The sequence below is a fragment of the Ylistrum balloti genome, unplaced genomic scaffold (genome assembly GCF_031769215.1).
Source record: "Ylistrum balloti isolate Yb309-2 unplaced genomic scaffold, AGI_CSIRO_Ybal_v1 Utg369808, whole genome shotgun sequence".
Lineage (NCBI taxonomy): Eukaryota > Metazoa > Mollusca > Bivalvia > Pectinida > Pectinidae > Ylistrum > Ylistrum balloti.
Genome location: NW_026781982.1, coordinates 2,433,900 through 2,453,791, shown reverse-complemented (window position 1 = coordinate 2,453,791; position 19,892 = coordinate 2,433,900). Strand labels below are relative to the sequence as shown.

Below are 19,892 nucleotides of genomic sequence, written 5' to 3'. Positions count from 1 at the left end.
TGAATTTTGTGTTGCAGGAATCTGATGACCTTCCAATTGGCCAACAAAAGATAGCTTGTCATACAACAACACTAGTATCCACACCAACTTCTACACCAAATGTTTCTGGGATTTTAGTACCAGCTGCCCCAGCTCAACCAAGTATCCATGTGGTGCCTCCACCAACCTCTGCACTAGAGTCGAAGATGAACCGTTACGTTATAACAGCAGGACAGATCAAGTCTTCCAGTGATAATAAACCTCCTGAGGACTCCAGAAATTTAAAATCAAATGAGAATTTAAAATCAGGTGAGGCTTTTCAGAAAATCATTGATCTTTTATTTGAAATTTTACTTTATGCTGTTAAAGATCCCTTTAAATAGTAATATAACCAGAAAAACAAAATTGCAGAGTCTGGACCTCGTTTTAAAGAGCATATAAGTTAGCCTCGGTTGGAGATATGAGGTACATTTGTATGTGGTTTGATCCTTACTCAGTTGGTTTGTGTTTCTCAGGAAGACAAAATCATGTGTTATCATAATTGTATCTTTGAGTAAGATGCATAGCCCTTATTTCCCTAGACGGCATGCAGTGGACTGTCCACATGGTCTTTAGTGTGGCAGAAAGGTACTGAAAACCATACCCTACCTCTAGAGGGAAACCCTGCCTCAAAATGACCCTTGCTCTTCAAGAGGGAATAAACTTTGTACATATCAAATATATCCGAATTTATAATGAACTACATATGTACTCATGGAAACTCGTTTTTATGTTGGCCGGAACACCGTTTATAATCCAAAACCTTATGGTTAAGATACTACATCACATTCTTCAAAAATGTTCTGTTTTCATTAATAAGTTCTCTGGTATTTATTGAATACTGACAAGTTTGTCAATATATAATAATTTTGTAAATTTCAAATTCAGCATCCAAGCCTTCTAAGCAGACAGGAAAGAAAGACCCACCATGGTATCCTTCCAGCAAATCCAGAAAAAAGGTCAGTACTTGGTTTATGGGGAGGAGAAATATTTAAATTCTGTTTAGTAGATGCAATTTTGTGTAACAAGGCTGAGATTTGATTTCCCAGGTTTTGGATGAAATATTCAATCAATTTTCTGTTAAATAATGTTATACTGTAAAGCACTTCTTATTTTTCGTAGGATTTATTTTCACGTTAATATGCATGGAAAATCAATCGCAAATTCAAAGCTCTCGTGAGTATTTGTACAGAATTCCTGATGACATCCATCAAAGTCCATATATCTAATACCCCATTGTTTGTAAATTTGAAGTCATTTTTAAAGTAATTTCTAGATTACCCTTCTCGAAGAAATTGTGTATTCGCAAATATTACTGAAGAGGTAAGTTGGTGAAACAAAGTATTTGAAATCTGAGTGATATACATTAACATTCATCGAGTTATGGTAGGAAAATGAAGACACTTAGTCACCTCACATCATGATGGTGTACTTCATAGCAATCAAACATTTGTCTGTCCAGCAGATGTTTCAGGTCTAGAGATTACTCGGAATAAAAAAGGATGGTTTTGGGATATCAAATAGAGTCATTCTCAAAATCTTAACATCAGTTTTTCTTTCTCTTGATTTGGAAAAATAATTGTGATGGTAGACAAAAAGTTGAAATAAAACATGGATTTGACTTTCAAACATTATGGTCATATAGGTCAAGGTCATTGGTGAAAAGGGCTTGCTCTTCATGGCACAGTAGTGGTCCTGATCAAGTTTATAAAAGATAATGCTTAAAACAAATTGTTTCTAGTAAATGATCTTTGCCAGCTCTAGTCATAACGTAAGATGTTCAGCACAGTTTCTCCAGTGTAAACTCACAGATCAGGCTGTCTTACTCTCTTAAAATAACTTAAATGATTTAAAATGTCTTTAAAAATTGTTGGTTAAGATTCAAGTCTTTAAATGGTAAATATGGTTGTTATTGGTAGGATGTGATGTTGAAACATAGGAGTAGTTGTAGGGTTGTATCTGTTTTTCATTGTTCATTTGAATCATATTCATAATTTAGATTTTAGTGGACGGAGGATATTGGGTTTTTTTTTTTTTTTTTTTCCGAAAATTTCTTTTTAGAATGGAATTAGTTGATTTCACAGTATTGTGAAAATTGGTTGAATATTTCTTTCGTTCTTGTATAAACTGGGAAACCAAAGATATCAAAGAAATATTACTCTTTAACTTTGATTATTCTAATTAATCATAATAGTACTGTATAACATTTAACTTGCTGCCTACATTTTCCTTTTCAATATCTTTGTCTCGACAGAATGCAAAGTACAGCCTTTCTGAATTCTTGATATTAAAACTACATATACTAGTTATGGTATTAAATGGAACTATGCTTGAAAAACTATTTTATATTAACACATTTGTGATTCACTTTTTTCAATGCTGCAAATTTATTAAAAAAGATACTTTATATAATTAATATAAGCTCTTCATTTTAATCCTACAATCTGACAGCATAAATATTTTATCATTTTCATTCAACTGGCAAAACATTCTAGAATAAGAATTAAATTGTTTACAAAACAGTTATTATTTTCTGGATTAGAATTATGAATAGTCTCTTGTATGATGGATCAGGTTGAGTAGGGATAAACATGTGTAGGGATGTTTGAATCTATTGCCCTGTTCAACTTCTGGATGCACACTGCATTTCAAGGCAATATTTCTCCTGCATGACTTTGGTTTTCTTGAAAAATCTTAATTGGCTTACAAACGTAGGCAGGTGTTAGCGTCATTTTCTGATGAATGACACACTTTCTCACAGGAGGAAGGAAATGTACGTAGAACTGAGTTTGATGACATCACCTTTGATGAAATGTTGGAGTCGGACAATGAAGATTCAGTGGAGTTTAATTCCTGTGCTCGGACCATAGTTTATAACTCTACTCGCAGGTTTGTATTTAAACCATGTAAGTCCAAAAGCTCCAGTGTACCTTTTCAACAATTTTTCTGTGACAAATTGATAAGCATGTGAGATTGATAGCTGTGTCTGTATGTGCATCTTTCCACTGTCTTGGCTGGGCTCTATTTCTTACACTGCTTCTCACTTGATCTTCTTAATTTGGGTTTGGGTTCAGTGGGCTTGATGAGGCAATGTAGGTCACTCTGACCTACATTTTGACCATTGACCTACATCAAAGAAAAATTTGTTCAGGCTATCTGTTACATTTTAAAGTTTGTTTTGCATTAATTTCACATTTGTTGGGGAACTGTATTTCATAGAATTGTTTTGCTAGTCCCTTGCCGGTGAAACCGAAGGGTACTATAATGTTGGTCTCCGTATGTCTGTCCATCTGTCTTGTCTGCATGTCCAGATGTTGGTTTCCAAAGGATAGCTTGAGAAAAGATGGATGGATTTGAATGAAACTTCATTAACTGTTAGGTTATGAGGTAATACAGAGTGAAATTGAGTTTGGGTTCGAAAAGTCAACTACAAATGTCACTTGCTAAAAATAGATAGTTGTGGTCAAATTTTGATTTCCAGATGGTAGCTTCAGAAAGGATAGATGGATTTGGTTGAAACTTCTTACAATGTTAGCTCATGAGTTAATACAGATTGGAATCATGTTTGGGGTCAAAAGGTCAACTGCAATGGTCACTGGAGCTAAAAATAACTTTACTCATCATATTTTGGTTTCCGGATGGTAACTTGTGATATGGTTGATTGATTGCATTGAAACTTGATGCAATCTAACACTATTAGAAAATATATAGGTGTGATTGAGAGTAGGAGTCAAAAGGTCTGCTGTAAATGTCATTTTACTACAATAGACATTTATCACCATTATTAAGGCCTGGCATCAAAGATGTGGGAAGCAGAGCTTACCAAAAATAAAACCAGTAATCAGCTTACCAATGTTCAAGGTCACTGTGTCAAAAGGTCAAGGTAAAATTTTCATGTACACACTGACAATGTAACTAGAATGGTTAAAGTTATCATTAAAATTCAGGCACAAAGCCGGGTTCTGGTTCTGGTTTTTACGTCCTTCCTGTCAAAACACTAGTTTTTGAAGGGAAGACTTTCATTGTTAAATTGAGACATCTTTTTATGGCTTTCAATGTTTATGTTGCTTATAAATTAATTAATTAATTAATGGCAGGGGACGAGTGTTACATGCAACACTAACTGTAAGCTTGTTCATAACAATTTTGACCATTGAAAACATTTCACATTTTGTTGGTCCACTATCTTGGAATTCAGATTTTCATTGGCATCACTACCATAAGCTTCAATCTCCAATATTTTTCTAACTTCTTGTGCCTGGTCAGCTTTAGTGTAGCAGATTGATACTTGTCTTTATTCTCGGATAACATTCAGATCATTGAAAAAAATAGTTATGATTTTAATGTTGGTAAATCTGTTACTAAATTTATTCATATTCAAACTTATAAAGCAGGTATTGTTTAATGAGAAAGCAGTTTTGTAGGCTTTGCTAGTTGCTCAGTTCATTTTGTATAAACTAACCAATGTATTTGAAATGAATAGATACAGTCAAGCATGCATGGGTAAGTGATTTAAGATATGTGTACTTTTTACCTACTGACTTTCAAACAGATATCCTATCTTATTTTTATGGCAGGAACAAGCAGAGGTGTACATGTCATACTGACAACTGTAGCCAGGCTACAGGAAGTTGCCAAGGAGTCAAGGCCACACATTCTGGGGAACAGAAGTCCAACAAGACAGTTGAGGTTGGCGATTCCTTGAGTCCCATAGTTATCTCCCCTGGGAACACCCCTCCTTGCTCGCCATCTAATCAGAACCTCAACAAGTTGTCTGACCGGATTGGTTACACTGGGTCAAAGAATGTAGGTTTTACTTAATAGCTTGTGTGCACTGAGGTACATGTATTCATACACTGAAATCAAGCTATATTGTTATTTTATTGTCAAAATGAATCAGCTATAGTGGGTCAAAAAATTTAGTTTCAAATTAATATTTCACTTGCTCTAATGAACTGCAATGAAATTTCTTTGAGCATTAGAAAAAAGAGTGACAAAATCCTATAAGATAGATGATTTCTATATTCCTATTAGTGTTGGTCTTAAGTAATTCAATCTTTGTCATTGTAGGTACCAGCTATTAATGCAAGAAAGGCCATCCACACAGGCTGGCACACACAGTGGGTGTGTCTGAAAACCAGTAAGAAAAAGCCTGAAGAGGAGGAGGAGAGCTATGAGATACGCCTACTGGAAATGATCTCCAATTGCAATTGGGAAAATGCTAAACAAAAAATCTTGTCTAAGATATCTAATCAGATCTCTCGTGAACAGTACCCCAACCCTCGACAGATGATTGTGGGAGACTTTTGTATCTCGTTCCTGCCTCGTTCTGACAAACCAGCTGTGATACCTCCAGAGGTGAAGGCTAAACTACCCAAATCTATCTTCTCAATCAGGATAAAGGTGGAGAAGCGCAGCCATGCTCTAAAGACTCGCCTTGGTGAATTTATCAATGCACAAGAGAAAATCCTAAAGCCAAGCTTAGAATCACAAGATGTTATAGCCCTGGACTCTCCTCCCACTGTCACTACCACCACAACCTCAAGTACCTGTTCTAGCACCGGTTTACTGACTGGAGGCATCTCTGGTCTCAGTCATCTTCAAATTAAAGGCCACACTACATCCACCACCAGGAAGTGGATACCAGTGTCCAGTACAGAGGGTAAAACAGTGACCAGTCCTTCCCATGTATCACCACAAGGTGTGTCGTCCCTGTCCACCATTTTTAAACCTGGGATGTGCACCAAGGTTGGTGCTTCTCCAAGCAGCACTGTCATTAAGAGTCAATCTAACAACCTTGTAATTCTACAGAATACTGGTGGACAGAAATATGTACTGGCATCCCCTATCACGCAGCCTAACCTCCAACTTGTGTCTCCTGCCAACTCTAGCAGTCCCATCATCAGCTCAAGTGTGTCTCAAAGCCTTCTTCGGGGGACATCTGCCAGCCTAGCTGTATCCACAAGTGCCACAGTTGTTAGTTCCAATGTTCCAGTTACTACTTCAACCCTCTCTGGGATACATCCTACTTCCTTTAGTAGTACAGGTGTTCCTGTTGTGATATCCACCATAACATCCACTACAAGTGCATGTGCACGGACTCCTACATTAACCACACCTATTGCTAGTATAGGGATGCCTATCATGAATTCCAATCAGATATGTGCAAAGATAGGTGTTGTTCCCTCTGTCAACCCAAATACGCCAAGAGCTGTGTCTCCTGCCAACTCGGGGATCGCCCTCTTTGCATCCAATGTGCCTCAATCAAACAGCTCCAAAATTGGATCGACACCTGTATCTTGCCCCAATGTTATTAACATGACTTTCACTTTACCTGGTAAAAGCTCATCACATTCTACTCTTTCAACACATTCTGTACCTGTTAATCTCTTGGCAAATTCACAGGCTGTAACCATGGTTACTGTGGCTACCTCAGTTTCCCCAGCAAGTTCAGTCAAAGCTGTCCCAAGTCCTATGTCTGGCAGCTTGCTAACACAGCTACCTGTTCAAGGTATGCATCCAAGTGTGAAATTAGCTTCTGCCGGTCCTGGTGTGGTGTCCAAACTTGTTCCAATAGTGCCTAAACCAAAACTAAAGAAGATACTCATCCCCATCCAAACTCCACCAATCAGCAGTTTTATTCCTGTTACCACTAGCAACCAGCCCAGGGAGACCACAGCTCAAAAGATTCAGAAGCTAGTCAAAGCTAACAAGGAATCTAGCACTAAGGAGGAGTCACCCATGGTTTTAGTTAAAGAAATGCGTTTAGGTCCAAGTGATAATAAAACACTGGTGGAAACGAACACAAAAGAAAAGGGAGATGCAATGTTCCATTCTTTCATCTTGAGCCGTCCCCATGCCTCTACTGAAGAGGGGGAGGAAACACAGGACAAGAAGCGAAAAAAACAGGTGAAGGATGGTGACAACCAGGAAATTGAAGGTGATACTGAAGATAAAAAGAAGAAAAAACGGAAAAAGAAAAAACCAAAATCATCTGAAGGTGATGATGGGGAAACAAAGTCACAAGAAGAAGGAAAAAAGGTCTCCAAAAAGCGGAAGAAGAAGAAACAAACAAACAAAATTGATAATTTAATACAAAATGACAACTCTGAAAGTGTTGCTTATAGAGCTGACAGTTCATCTCCACCTACAAAAAAGTGTCGCAATGATTCAATGGAATTGGCGGAGGAAGAATCATTGACTTGTGACTCTGTTAAAGAGAAAATTGTGTGTGATACAAAGTGTGATGGGTCTGAAGATATGGAAACAAATACAAGGAGTGGCTCTGAATCAAATGTGATGACCAATTCTAAATGTGATGTAAGATTAGACACAAAGTGTGATAAAGTTGTTTCCTCAGACTTGGAAGATGAAAAAACTTCCCCGAGAGAATCAAAGTGCATCAAAGATCTGGTGACAAGCACTGATATTTCAGAAATCAATTACAGCAAAAATGATATGGACTCATCCTGTGGTCAAAACAAAATGGCCAGGCCAGATCTACATTCTATTCTCTTTAGTCAGATTGAGAACTCTATTCGTGAGTATGATCTACCAAACACCTCAGAATACATGCCATCTACAGGAGAGAGTGAAAAATTGACTCTTGGAAAACCTGAAATCCGAACCTGTGAAGTGACTGGCAGTAGGCAATGTATTGCCTCAACAGCAGATCTGGACACTCCTCAGGCGACAGAGAATAAAGATGGAGCACCCAATACAACAAATATCCTTACTGAAGGGGTGATAGAAAATGTTGCTTGTTCTCCAACCAATGTCAATTTCAACACTTCTGGAAATGAAGCTTATAATTCTACCTTAGAAAGTCTCCAGACTGCTCGGGTGATAGAGAAGAAAGGTAACAATATAATTTCTGAAATTTCAGACACCAAGAATTCCAATAGCTTGCCTACAGCAAGTACCTCGGATGGAGTTGATAAGAAGTCAAATGTTTTATCTAAAAATGATTTGACAGGTCCTCAAGTGTGTGGCATGCCTAGTATTGATGACCAAATGATAGTACTAGATTCCCCATCTCAGTTTGAAATGGATGCAGAGTCTAGTGAAGGGGACCGTCAGTCCTGTGAAACGTCTCAGAATTCTCTGAATGATCTAAAGATGTTGGCAACTGTTCAAAAGGCAAGTGTTGACATCCTTCAGATCATTGAGGGATCCAAAAATCCTGAGGGGGCAAAGCACCCACTTGTACCTGCTTCTGGAGAGGATGATTTGTTAGACAAAAATATCCATGCTACACAAAACAAGGTCACAATACCAGAGAATGAAATAGAAAATGGAGTGGTGGGCAAGCTGGTTGGGAAGAGCATGGATATTGTTAACAGCATTCGTCACCATGTCAATATGTCACAGGATAAAATCAGAGAGACCAAAGTGAAGGCTGGGAGTGAACAAGAGGTAAAAATACCAGAGGAGCTTGAGGAAGAAGAAGGTACATGGGACTTGGGGATGAGTCACGAAGGATGCGATGATGTCATTATAAGCTTGAGTGATGATGAATCAAATAGCCAAGAGGATGGAAATCCAGTTGATGATGGAACTGTCAGTGTAAGTAAAGAAGGAAGTGATAAACAAAGTGAGGTTCACACACAGGCAGATCCAGTTTCAGTAATTGTCATAGACGATGAAGACAAGCCCAGTGATGATTTACAAAACCAGCAGTCAACAGCTTCAAATAAAGCCAAGTCTGACAGAGTTACTTCCCATGCCAGGAATGACGACATTAAAGAGGTGGGTACTTTTTTTTTAAACTTTATTTTCAGTTTTAATCATAAAAACATATTTCATCATAATAATATGTTTGGAAATTTTTGATAGACATTTCCACACTATAATTTCATTTTTGTTTATAAAAGTACATCATTCCTTTAATTTGAAATTGTATGAAATATTACACATGTTTGAAAAAATAAAACTTTATGATGTTTGAAGCAAAAATGACTCGCTTTTACAAAGTCTTTTTTTTTTTTTTTTTTTATTTGTGATGTTACATGTACGTTGTAGTTTTTTGGTTAATTTGTATTGGTGGGCAGTTTGGAATTGTGTTTAATATGTTTTTGTAGTTGTATTGTTTTTAACTACGGTATTACTGTGGTAACAAAGTTCATCGCTAGGCGAAGGATATTTTTGAAATCTCAGTATGATATGTTTTTAATTCCAAGGTTCCCTGCCTTAATTATTGTGATAAAAAAAGATTGAATCAGTCCAACCAGTTACATTGAATTGAAATTGTCATCCAAGTTGATGATTACTGTTTTGCAAACATTCATATCAAAAGGTGGGCTAAATTAAATTTGATTTGAATTTTTAGATAAAGTGGAATTCATCTGTTTAATGTGAGCATAGGAAGAAGCCTGGATGACTGTTTTCCTGTAAGCAGTATCTTTTCTGCTACTGAATATTATTGTCACTTCTATCTGTTAGCTCAGATTCTTAATTTTCAAGTTGATTTTCATGAAACTTCAATTGATTGCTTGTTTCAGGTCATCCAGGTCATCAACAATGACTTCTCTAAAACTCTGTCTAAAGTCTTTCTAACTTCTTTATCTTGCAATCATTACTCTGAAACCTAAACAAATGTTTAGTGTAATACCGATACAATTATAACATATACCTAGATGGTTTTTTAATTTGTGATGCATGCTATCCACTTTAGCCAGATTCTGAAACACTTTAGGATTTTGGCTTTCCAGCTTTGCTGATACCGATATTACCTGCACCAAACTTTGTATAACTCAGTATGAGTGTTACACTTGTGTGTTTGTAATCTTATTAAAAGTTCAAGGTCATTCAGGAAATCCAAAAAATTGTCAGATAGCAGTCCAATATTTGACAATATTAAGCTTATCTGGTATATATACAGGACTTTTTGGGGTAACTATTGATCACATATGTGTCCTATATCAAAGCAGGAAACAAAGAGAACATTATGTCAGATTTCCCTTTTTCAGAATGATGATAGTGACATAGACATCGAGAATGCATCAGATGAGGAAACGGGCTCCAACCAGTTACAATTCTTGTTAAGGCAGGAGTCACAGACGGCCCAACAACTTCCCGCATGTTCTATACATAGCCACAAGGGAAAGCGTAAGGCCTCCCTCGACACCATCGACAACATGCTCAAACATAGTGTGGAATTTAGAGAGGTTTGTAATCTATATTTCTGTGTTGTACAAGGGCTTATTGATAAGTTGTGAGCTTTGTACTGTTGCAACTCCGGAAATGGTCAATAAAGTCCGTGATACTGTTATGACTGACAGGTGAGTTACAGAGAGATATATAGCCAGTAGATTTGGGATTTCACTGTAAAGATCTTCCAATGAGGAAACTCTCAGCCTGTTGGGTATCAAGACTTCTGACAGATGATCAGAAGCACGCGAGGCAGATTTTGTTACAAGCTAATATGAACCTTTTACAAGCAGATCCTGCTAACTTTTTTGACTAGGATGAAACGTGAGTCCATCATTTCATATCCACACTGTATAAAACACTCTGCATGGGGGTGTTAAATGCTGGGTTGATGTCTACACTGTATAAAATACTCTGCATAGGGGTGTTAAATGCTGGGTTGATGTCTACACTGTATAAAATACTCTGCATAGGGGTATTAAATGCTGGGTTGCTGAGAGTTCAATGGAATACAGGTTACTGATTATTAATCGATGTTTTAGTAGTGATGGTTGCTTTGTCAAACACTAAATCAGACAGTGATTATTAAATCAGTGAATGGTGTTTCATTATTACACTGAAAACTTCTATAAAAATTCAGAGATATAGTTATGTTTAGGTCTTTTGGTCGCTGTTTTGGCAGTTATAGATTTCATTGTCTTCATTAAGTTATATTCTTCATATATACCGTTTATGTGAGGCTTTTTTGGTACAGTGATAACAGAACTCTGTTGAGATTAGATGGCCAGACACCTGGGATTTGTTCATAGTTATCTTTCAATCACAATTATGAATGGATTCATTTATGGTAAATATGGTTTTTAATCTTCTAGAACCAAATTCTTCAGTAATATCTTGTAAGTATGCTAAATATGGTTTGATTTCATTGTAGGGCATTGTGAAATCCAGCAAGAATTCTTACACATCCAAGGAAAAGATCTCAAGGCACAGTTCAATGTACGGATATGTTTGTTTATGATTTTATTTTGGTTAAAAATGAGATGAATTAAAGGAAAGCAAATTTCTTCCATGGTCTTATTCTCAATATGTGCAGTTGACTGATTGTTATTTTCTTCAGTGAAAAAAAAAATATACAAAAATTGTACTTTATAACAATAAAGTGCATGTTTTGAAAAAGATCATTATCATTATTGTGTTTGTAATGGATATTGTTCAGTAGAAGAAGTTCATCTGTTCTTTACTACACTTTCCATTTTGTTTTTTTTATTTTATCCACTCATCATTGACTCTTTCAATCTAGGGAGAAACAGCGAAGAAGAGAACTGAAAAATGGATTCAAAGATTTGATTGAAGTCATCTTTGGTCAGGATGATGCTGGTCACAAGAAACCTTTGTCTGTAGAGGCAATTCAAGGGGCCTCTAAAATCAAGGTTCTACACATGGTAAGAAATCTTTTCAGGGGGCCTCTAAAATCAAGGTTCTACACATGGTAAGAAATCTTTTCAGGGGGCCTCTAAAATCAAGGTTCTACACATGGTAAGAAATCCATTCGAGGGGCCTCTAAAATCAAGGTTCTACACATGGTAATAAATCCATTCGGGGGGCCTCTAAAATCAAGGTTCTACACATGGTAAGAAATCCATTCAGGGTGCCTCTAAAATCAGGTTCCCCCCTTGGTAAGAAATCCATTCGGGGTGCCTCTAAAATCAAAGTTCTACACATGGTAAGAAATCCATTCAGGGTGCCTCTAAAATCAGGTTCCCCCCTTGGTAAGAAATCCATTCGGGGGGCCTCTAAAATCAAGGTTCTACACATGGTAAGAAATCTTTTCAGGGGGCCTCTAAAATCAAGGTTCTACACATGGTAAGAAATCTTTTCAGGGGGCCTCTAAAATAAAGGTTCTACACATGGTAAGAAATCCATTCGGGGGGCCTCTAAAATCAAGGTTCTACACATGGTAAGAAATCTTTTCAGGGGGCCTCTAAAATCAAGGTTCTACACATGGTAAGAAATCCATTCGGGGGGCCTCTAAAATCAAGGTTCTACACATGGTAAGAAATCTTTTCAGGGGGCCTCTAAAATCAGGTTCCCCCCTTGGTAAGAAATCCATTCGGGGGGGCCTCTAAAATCAAGGTTCTACACATGGTAAGAAATCTTTTCAGGGGGCCTCTAAAATCAAGGTTCTACACATGGTAAGAAATCCATTCGGGGGGGCCTCTAAAATCAAGGTTCTACACATGGTAAGAAATCCATTCGGGGGGCCTCTAAAATCAAGGTTCTACACATGGTAAGAATTCCATTCGGGGGGCCTCTAAAATCAAGGTTCTACACATGGTAAGAAATCTTTTCAGGGGGCCTCTAAAATCAAAGTTCTACACATGGTAAGAAATCCATTCGGGGGGCCTCTAAAATCAAAGTTCTACACATGGTAAGAAATCCATTCGGGGGGCCTCTAAAATCAAGGTTCTACACATGGTAAGAAATCCATTCGGGGGGCCTCTAAAATCAAGGTTCTACACATGGTAAGAAATCCATTCGGGGGGCCTCTAAAATCAAGGTTCTACACATGGTAAGAAATCCATTCGGGGGGCCTCTAAAATCAAGGTTCTACACATGGTAAGAAATCCATTCGGGGGGCCTCTAAAATCAAGGTTCTACACATGGTAAGAAATCCATTCGGGGGGCCTCTAAAATCAAGGTTCTACACATGGTAAGAAATCTTTTCAGGGGGCCTCTAAAATCAAGGTTCTACACATGGTAAGAAATCCATTCGGGGGGCCTCTAAAATCAAGGTTCTACACATGGTAAGAAATCCATTCGGGGGGCCTCTAAAATCAAGGTTCTACACATGGTAAGAAATCCATTTGGGGGGGCCTCTAAAATCAAGGTTCTACACATGGTAAGAAATCCATTCGGGGGGCCTCTAAAATCAAGGTTCTACACATGGTAAGAAATCCATTTGGGGGGGCCTCTAAAATCAAGGTTCTACACATGGTAAGAAATCCATTCGGGGGGCCTCTAAAATCAAAGTTCTTGTGATTAGGAAGCCACTTAGGGGGTTCAATGTTGTAAGAAATCAATTCACAGTTCATTTAAAATCAAGATTCCCCTCTTGGTAAGAAATCCATTCGGGATGCCTCTAAAATCAAGGTTCCCCCCTTGGTAAGAAATCCATTCGGGGTGCCTCTAAAATCAAGGTGCCTCTAAAATCGAGGTTCCCCCTTGGTAAGAAATCCATTCAGGGTGCCTCTAAAATCAAGTTCCCCCCTTGGTAAGAAATCCATTTAGGGTGCCTCTAAAATCAAGGTTCCCCCCTTGGTAAGAAATCCATTCAGGGTGCCTCTAAAATCAAGGTTCCCCCCTTGGTAAGAAATCCATTCGGGGTGTCTCTAAAATCAAATTTATCCTTATAGTAAGAAAGCCAATAAAATTTCCTTTAAAATCAAGGTTGCTCACTTGGTAAGAAAGCCAATCTGGAGGCCTCTGAAATCTAGGTCATATACAGGGCAAAAAAGCCAGTCAGATGCTTCCTGATCATAATCAAGCCAGTCAAAAGTGGTGCTAAAATCATACCCAGGCTTGTCCATATCTTTTAGAATTGTGATTCATGTGTGTAATTACCTTTACTTATAGGCCCTGAACATGATTAAGGAGAACGAGGAGAGAAGCGCACAATGTGTTCGTACTATAGACACTCTGCGGATTCAGAACAAAACACTTCAATTCCATCTTAACCGGTCACGAAGTAAGTATACGCTTATCTCCCCTTAGACCAAACTTCTGTATCATATTGCAAGATGGTGCTTTTGGATTTCTAAATGTCAGTGTAATAAAATGTTCTGATATGTTTTGAACTTTCTGTGCAAAATATTCATTCTAAAACTCTGGGTAGACTTTTTATTGAAAATGGAGCATGGCATACATGTGTCATCGCAAAGCTCATTTAACATCCTTAATTATTGACAGGAAATCTTGTTTTTTTACAAAGTCAGTTCTGTGATTTGACCAAAATTATTATACTTTAATCTAGTATGTTTTAAGTGAGAATGTGATTTGACCAAAATTATTATACTATAATCTAGTAAGTTTTAAGTGAGAATCCTCAAATTAAATAATTTCCTAGACCCTGTGTGAGTTTTGTCATTACATTTATGAATAATTAATTAACAATTCAGTTTATCAAGATCATATGGTATTTTTGATTATGCTTTGTTAGACTACTGCAGTTTTTAATTCTTTGTTATAATGACATATGTATTTAATGGATCAATACCCTGGTATGAAACTTGTGTGTTCTGTGGTAATTTTAATCTGTTTGATAACAGTGATGTGTGTACCAGTATATATATAACTTTTATCTATCACATCAATTTTACTAAGTAGAGGACCATGTGGGAGATCAGTCTTTAGCTAAACATGTAATCCTCCGAAAACGAAAATGAATTGATTTTGAAATAATATATAATAATAGTAAGTTAATATTAACTGATGTTGCTCGAGTTCATAGTCATATATATATCTTTATGTTCCGCTTTAATTGAAATGGTTGATTAAATTTCAGGTGAGTTGATTAATTCTGGTATGGCTGCAGTAAAGATTCAAGATATTTTGAACAAGATTTCCAAGACTTGTCAATTCATCTTTGCTAAAAGGGAGATGTTGATGAAAAAGAGACTTGAGACTCAAAAGTCCGCTCTTGAAACATTTACAACACCTGAGGTAAAAGCTGAGGTGTCATCGGAGCCAAAGTCTATTATAAAATCTAAAAAGACAAAATCAAGTTCCAAAACAAAACCAGTGCAATCACAAAACTTGAAAGCTGCACAGCGAAAAGCTCAGGTGGTCACCCCAATTCTGCCCAAGAGTGTAACATATACAGCAGTACCAGTACAATTGGTATCGACAGCACAGGTGATACAGATGGCACAAATCAACCAACAGGCCAATCCTGAGATTTACATTGACAATGCTGAAGATCGTGGCACTCAAATCAAGGAGGAACGTCTAAGTGAAGATGAATATGCCCAAGACATGCCCCTCCAAGTTGGAAATGGCTGGTCCCTGCAGGAGGACAGAGCTGGAGTCAACAGCGCCTTGAATGAGAACAGGCAGAGGGTAAGCAGTAATACAACAAGTAACCATGGCAATGATAAGATGGAGGAGGAGGAGTTGGATCGTATGAACACACAGTCACCTGTTTTCTCAGATGTGGATATTTCTGAAAATTATTTTGTCCAAGAAGAACAGGATGATGAAGATGATAATATGGATGTTGGAGGGGATGGTCATCTCACCTCGTCGCATACGTCTAGCGACATGGAATACAAAGTCATTGACACCTCAAGTCACTCAGAGGTCATGGTGGGCTATATACCAGAGGATAGAGGTGAACAGGACAGAGTTAAACCTCTGGATTATACAGACAAATCTGATAAGGACAGTAGTACACCCGCCCAAGGTGTTAGCTAAGGGTCAATTTGTTTTGTGTAGTGATGACAGGAGAAAACTTAGGAAACACATGTTGTTAGGAAGAGGCAAATTTCTCTTAGTATTTGAAAAATCTTCAAAATATGTGTGCAGAGCTGATGCTTAACATTTTGAAGTGTAAAACCTCTTAGGATGATGGTCTTTGGAAGAGGTTGGGATCTCAGATATTGGTTTTGTTATGCTGATGAACGGTAGCTGTTGGTATCTCCACATGGTCTGATGTGTATACAAATGTCCAGAAAGAAGCTGTCATTTAAGGCCTAGATTTCAGAACGCACATGTCAAGCATAGGAAGGGAGACAATTCAGTGCCTCGAGACTTCCACAGAGCAGCAGTTATTTTGTGCCTGTGGATAAGTGTTATACTTACACCTGTTCACCGTAGACTTCATGTGCTTGCAGATCAGGTGTGCGATTGTAACAGGTGTGTTACATTGGCACAGGTGTGTGAGTTGGTGCTTACAAAGGAACATCATACAGGTGTGTTAAGTCAGATTTGCACACTATAGCATCATTTGTCTGTCTTTGCTTTCATATTTTCAGTAGAGGTGGATGAGCTGGTCTAATTAGGCAATTTCATTAATTTTGTTGTACTGTTATGAAAAATGTTTATGGGATATTTGCTATCGCGTATTATCTCTATACCTTAGTATTGATAATCATAATTTATTGGCTTACAAGTTTTGTAAGAAAGGAAATCCAAGTAGCCCTCGGCTTTTGATTGTAATTGTTTATGTGTATGCAGTTTATGTAGTCAATATGGTAAGTCACTATACTCCCTGTGAGAATTTAGGATGTTTTATGTTTACGCAGTGTAAGTGGTGTACAGAAATTCAGGTTCTGATACAGTACAGTTGACTGACAAAACAGTTGACCTAGTAAAATGAAAATGAATGTATGTTTATTAAAAAAAAAACATATGTACATAGTTTTCTTTATGTTATCCAGAAAGATATTCCTGGAAGAGAATGTTATGTGTTATTAGTGCTGATATTACATGTAGTCGTAAATAGAGTTAAATATTTCCCTTCTGTATGCCTCAGTAACCTACAAGCTATGGCTGCTATGCTAATTAAGTTTAATCCAATACAGGAAAATTACACGTGTACAATTTCTTATGTAACCTGTCAAACCCATTTTAGATAAAAGTTGTAAATGGTTTTCCACTTGTACAGAAAATATGGTAAAGGTTGGTTAATAATTTTCCATTTCTAAGTTCCCACCTTCATTATTGTCTTATCGCCTGCTTCATCTTAACATTTTCACCGTCCATGCATACATATTTGTCCCTCCAATCCAGAAAATGCTTTTAATTTAGCACAACTGTAAAAAAAATCAGTCTATGGAATTAAGAATTTTGTTAAGTTCTGAAATGCTAGCATACTTGGTAATTGAGTATGTGTGTTGTATATACAGAATGGTTTCTTTATGTAATTATTGTACATAATATCACACATAGATGACCCTAAGGGTACCTTGACCCCAGTCAGGTCAGACATTCTGTGTGATGGCAGCATGTGTTCACAACCAGTAGCTGGATAGCTTTATAGATCACGAATGTAAGAGAGAATGTGTATGATACATATACTGTCAGCATCTTTGGTATATAACATGTGTATACAGTCTTAACTGTATCTTAACAAAGTTGAATGTGTTTGTTGAGCATGATAGATACACAAGTGTAAATTGTGAATGTATTTTTACATGTATATTTACAATGAAGATGTAATACATTGTAAAATATGTAATACATTGTAAAAGATGTAATGCATTGTAAATGTTTATATACACGTGTAACTTTACATGGTTCACATTGGTATGAGATACAGTACATTGTATGTGTATGTAAGTATGCACTTTGAAATGTGTGTATGGTGACATGTATATACATGGTAACTAATGTATCTACATTGTAAACAAAATACAGATTATAAATTACAGCAGTATATTGTAATGGATGTGTTAATTGAACCTCTGTGCATTTTTATGTACCTGGTATGTGCACATGTACATTGTGATATATTGTATTACATTGTGATATATTGTATTACATTGTGTGTACATTGTGATATATTGTATAACATTGTATGTACATTGTGATATATTGTATTACATTGTATGTACATTGTGATATATTGTATTACACTGTGATATATTGTATTACATTGTATGTACATTGTGATATATTGTATTACATTGTATGTACATTGTGATATATTGTATTACATTGTATGTACATTGTGATATATTGTATTACATTGTATGTACATTGTGATATATTGTGTTACATTGTGATATATTGTATTACATTGTATGTACATTGTGATATATTGTATTACATTGTGTGTACATTGTGATATATTGTATTACATTGTATGTACATTGTGATATATTGTGTTACATTGTGATATAGTGTATTACATTGTATGTACATTGTGATATATTGTATAACATTGTATGTACATTGTGATATATTGTATTACATTGTATGTACATTGTGATATATTGTATTACACTGTGATATATTGTATTACATTGTATGTACATTGTGATATATTGTATTACATTGTATGTACATTGTGATATATTGTATTACATTGTATGTACATTGTGATATATTGTATAACATTGTATGTACATTGTGATATATTGTATTACATTGTATGTACATTGTGATATATTGTATTACACTGTGATATATTGTATTACATTGTATGTACATCGTGATATATTGTATTACATTGTATGTACATAGTGATATATTGTATTACATTGTATGTAAATAATGATAAATGTTTATCATGTTGTATACATTATATTGTATACAACGTGTTGTATATATATACATTACAGTGAGTTAACATTGGCTGTGTCAGAACTTTGTGTTGCTACTGATAAGTGTGCTCCTGTAAAGTGATAGATCTGTGTATATGGATACATGTCTAAACAGGACGAGCCACCGTTATGTATTCAGGAGAAACTTGAAATTTAGGACCTGATAACATGGTCTTTTAATATATTTGTGAGCTAGAGAAGTTCACTGAATCTTCCATCTGTTTTTGTGGGATACTGAACTGTATTTCATGCATTGTTTCTCAGATATGTTGTATGAATGTGTTTATTAGATAAGTATTTAGAAGTAATATACACCTGTGGTGTACTGAAAGTGTGTCTCTATGACCCTTTATAATAACAAACTTTATTTATTTTTCAACAATTGCAAAGCAAAATTTTCCAACTTACATTAATCACTCTTATTGGCTGGAATGGAAGCCATGAGGAGTCTTACTGTGGGAGAAAACCGAAGTGGTCAGGCAGGTGATCCCATGCCTTTTCACATCCATTCCGGGAATTAAACCTCGGACAGCTTGATGAAAGGTGAATGCGGCATCTCTGCGCCACCCGACCACCTCATGACCCTTTGACTTTAAATACTGGTAAAATACAGGTTGTTCGGAAGAAAAAAATTCTTTGATCTGGGGTTATATAAATGTTTTGCAATCGGTTACTGTTGAATATCTAAGGTAGGGAAGCAGCTATTGAATATATAAGGTAGGGAAGCACCTGTTAAATATCTAAGGTAGGGAGGCAGCTGTTGAATATCTAAGGTAGGGAAGCAGTTGTTGAATATCTAAGGTAGGGAAGCACCTGTTGAATATCTAAGGTAGGGAAGCAGCTGTTGAATATCTAAGGTAGGGAAGCAGCTGTTGAATATCTGAGGTAGGGAAGCAGCTATTGAATATATAAGGTAGGGAAGTACCTGTTAAATATCTAAGGTAGGGAGGCAGTTGTTGAATATCTAAGGTAGGGAAGCACCTGTTGAATATCTAAGGTAGGGAAGCACCTGTTGAATATCTAAGGTAGGGAAGCAGCTGTTGAATATCTAAGGTAGGGAAGCAGCTGTTGAATATCTGAGGTAGGGAAGCAGTTGTTGAATATCTAAGGTAGGGAAGCACCTGTTGAATATCTAAGGTAGGGAAGCAGCTGTTGAATATCTAAGGTAGGGAAGCAGCTGTTGAATATCTGAGGTAGGGAAGCAGTTGTTGAATATCTAAGGTAGGGAAGCAGCTGTTGAATATCTGAGGTAGGGAAGCAGCTGTTGAATATCTGAGGTAGGGAAGCAGCTGTTGAATATCTGAGGTAGGGAAGCAGCTATTGAATATCTGAGGTAGGGAAGCAGCTGTTTAATATCTGAGGTAGGGAAGCAGCTGTTGAATATCTAAGGTAGGGAAGCAGCTG

The 19,892-nt window shown here is 36.7% G+C and overlaps 1 protein-coding gene across 1 annotated transcript in view; it reads left to right on the top strand.

The window, feature by feature from the left end:
• LOC132544725 (uncharacterized) overlaps window positions 1-17,684 on the top strand; it is a 43,039-nt gene extending 25,355 nt beyond the window's left edge. The window contains exons 4-14 of the mRNA XM_060208373.1: window positions 18-288; window positions 907-977; window positions 2,780-2,907; window positions 4,596-4,824; window positions 5,089-7,773; window positions 7,912-8,766; window positions 9,972-10,184; window positions 11,099-11,163; window positions 11,468-11,609; window positions 13,801-13,912; window positions 14,729-17,684. Coding sequence (XP_060064356.1) covers window positions 18-288; window positions 907-977; window positions 2,780-2,907; window positions 4,596-4,824; window positions 5,089-7,773; window positions 7,912-8,766; window positions 9,972-10,184; window positions 11,099-11,163; window positions 11,468-11,609; window positions 13,801-13,912; window positions 14,729-15,636 — 5,679 coding nt within the window. The 3' untranslated portion in view covers window positions 15,637-17,684. The remainder of the gene's footprint in view (window positions 1-17; window positions 289-906; window positions 978-2,779; window positions 2,908-4,595; window positions 4,825-5,088; window positions 7,774-7,911; window positions 8,767-9,971; window positions 10,185-11,098; window positions 11,164-11,467; window positions 11,610-13,800; window positions 13,913-14,728) is intronic.
• The last annotated feature ends 2,208 nt before the right edge of the window (window positions 17,685-19,892 follow it).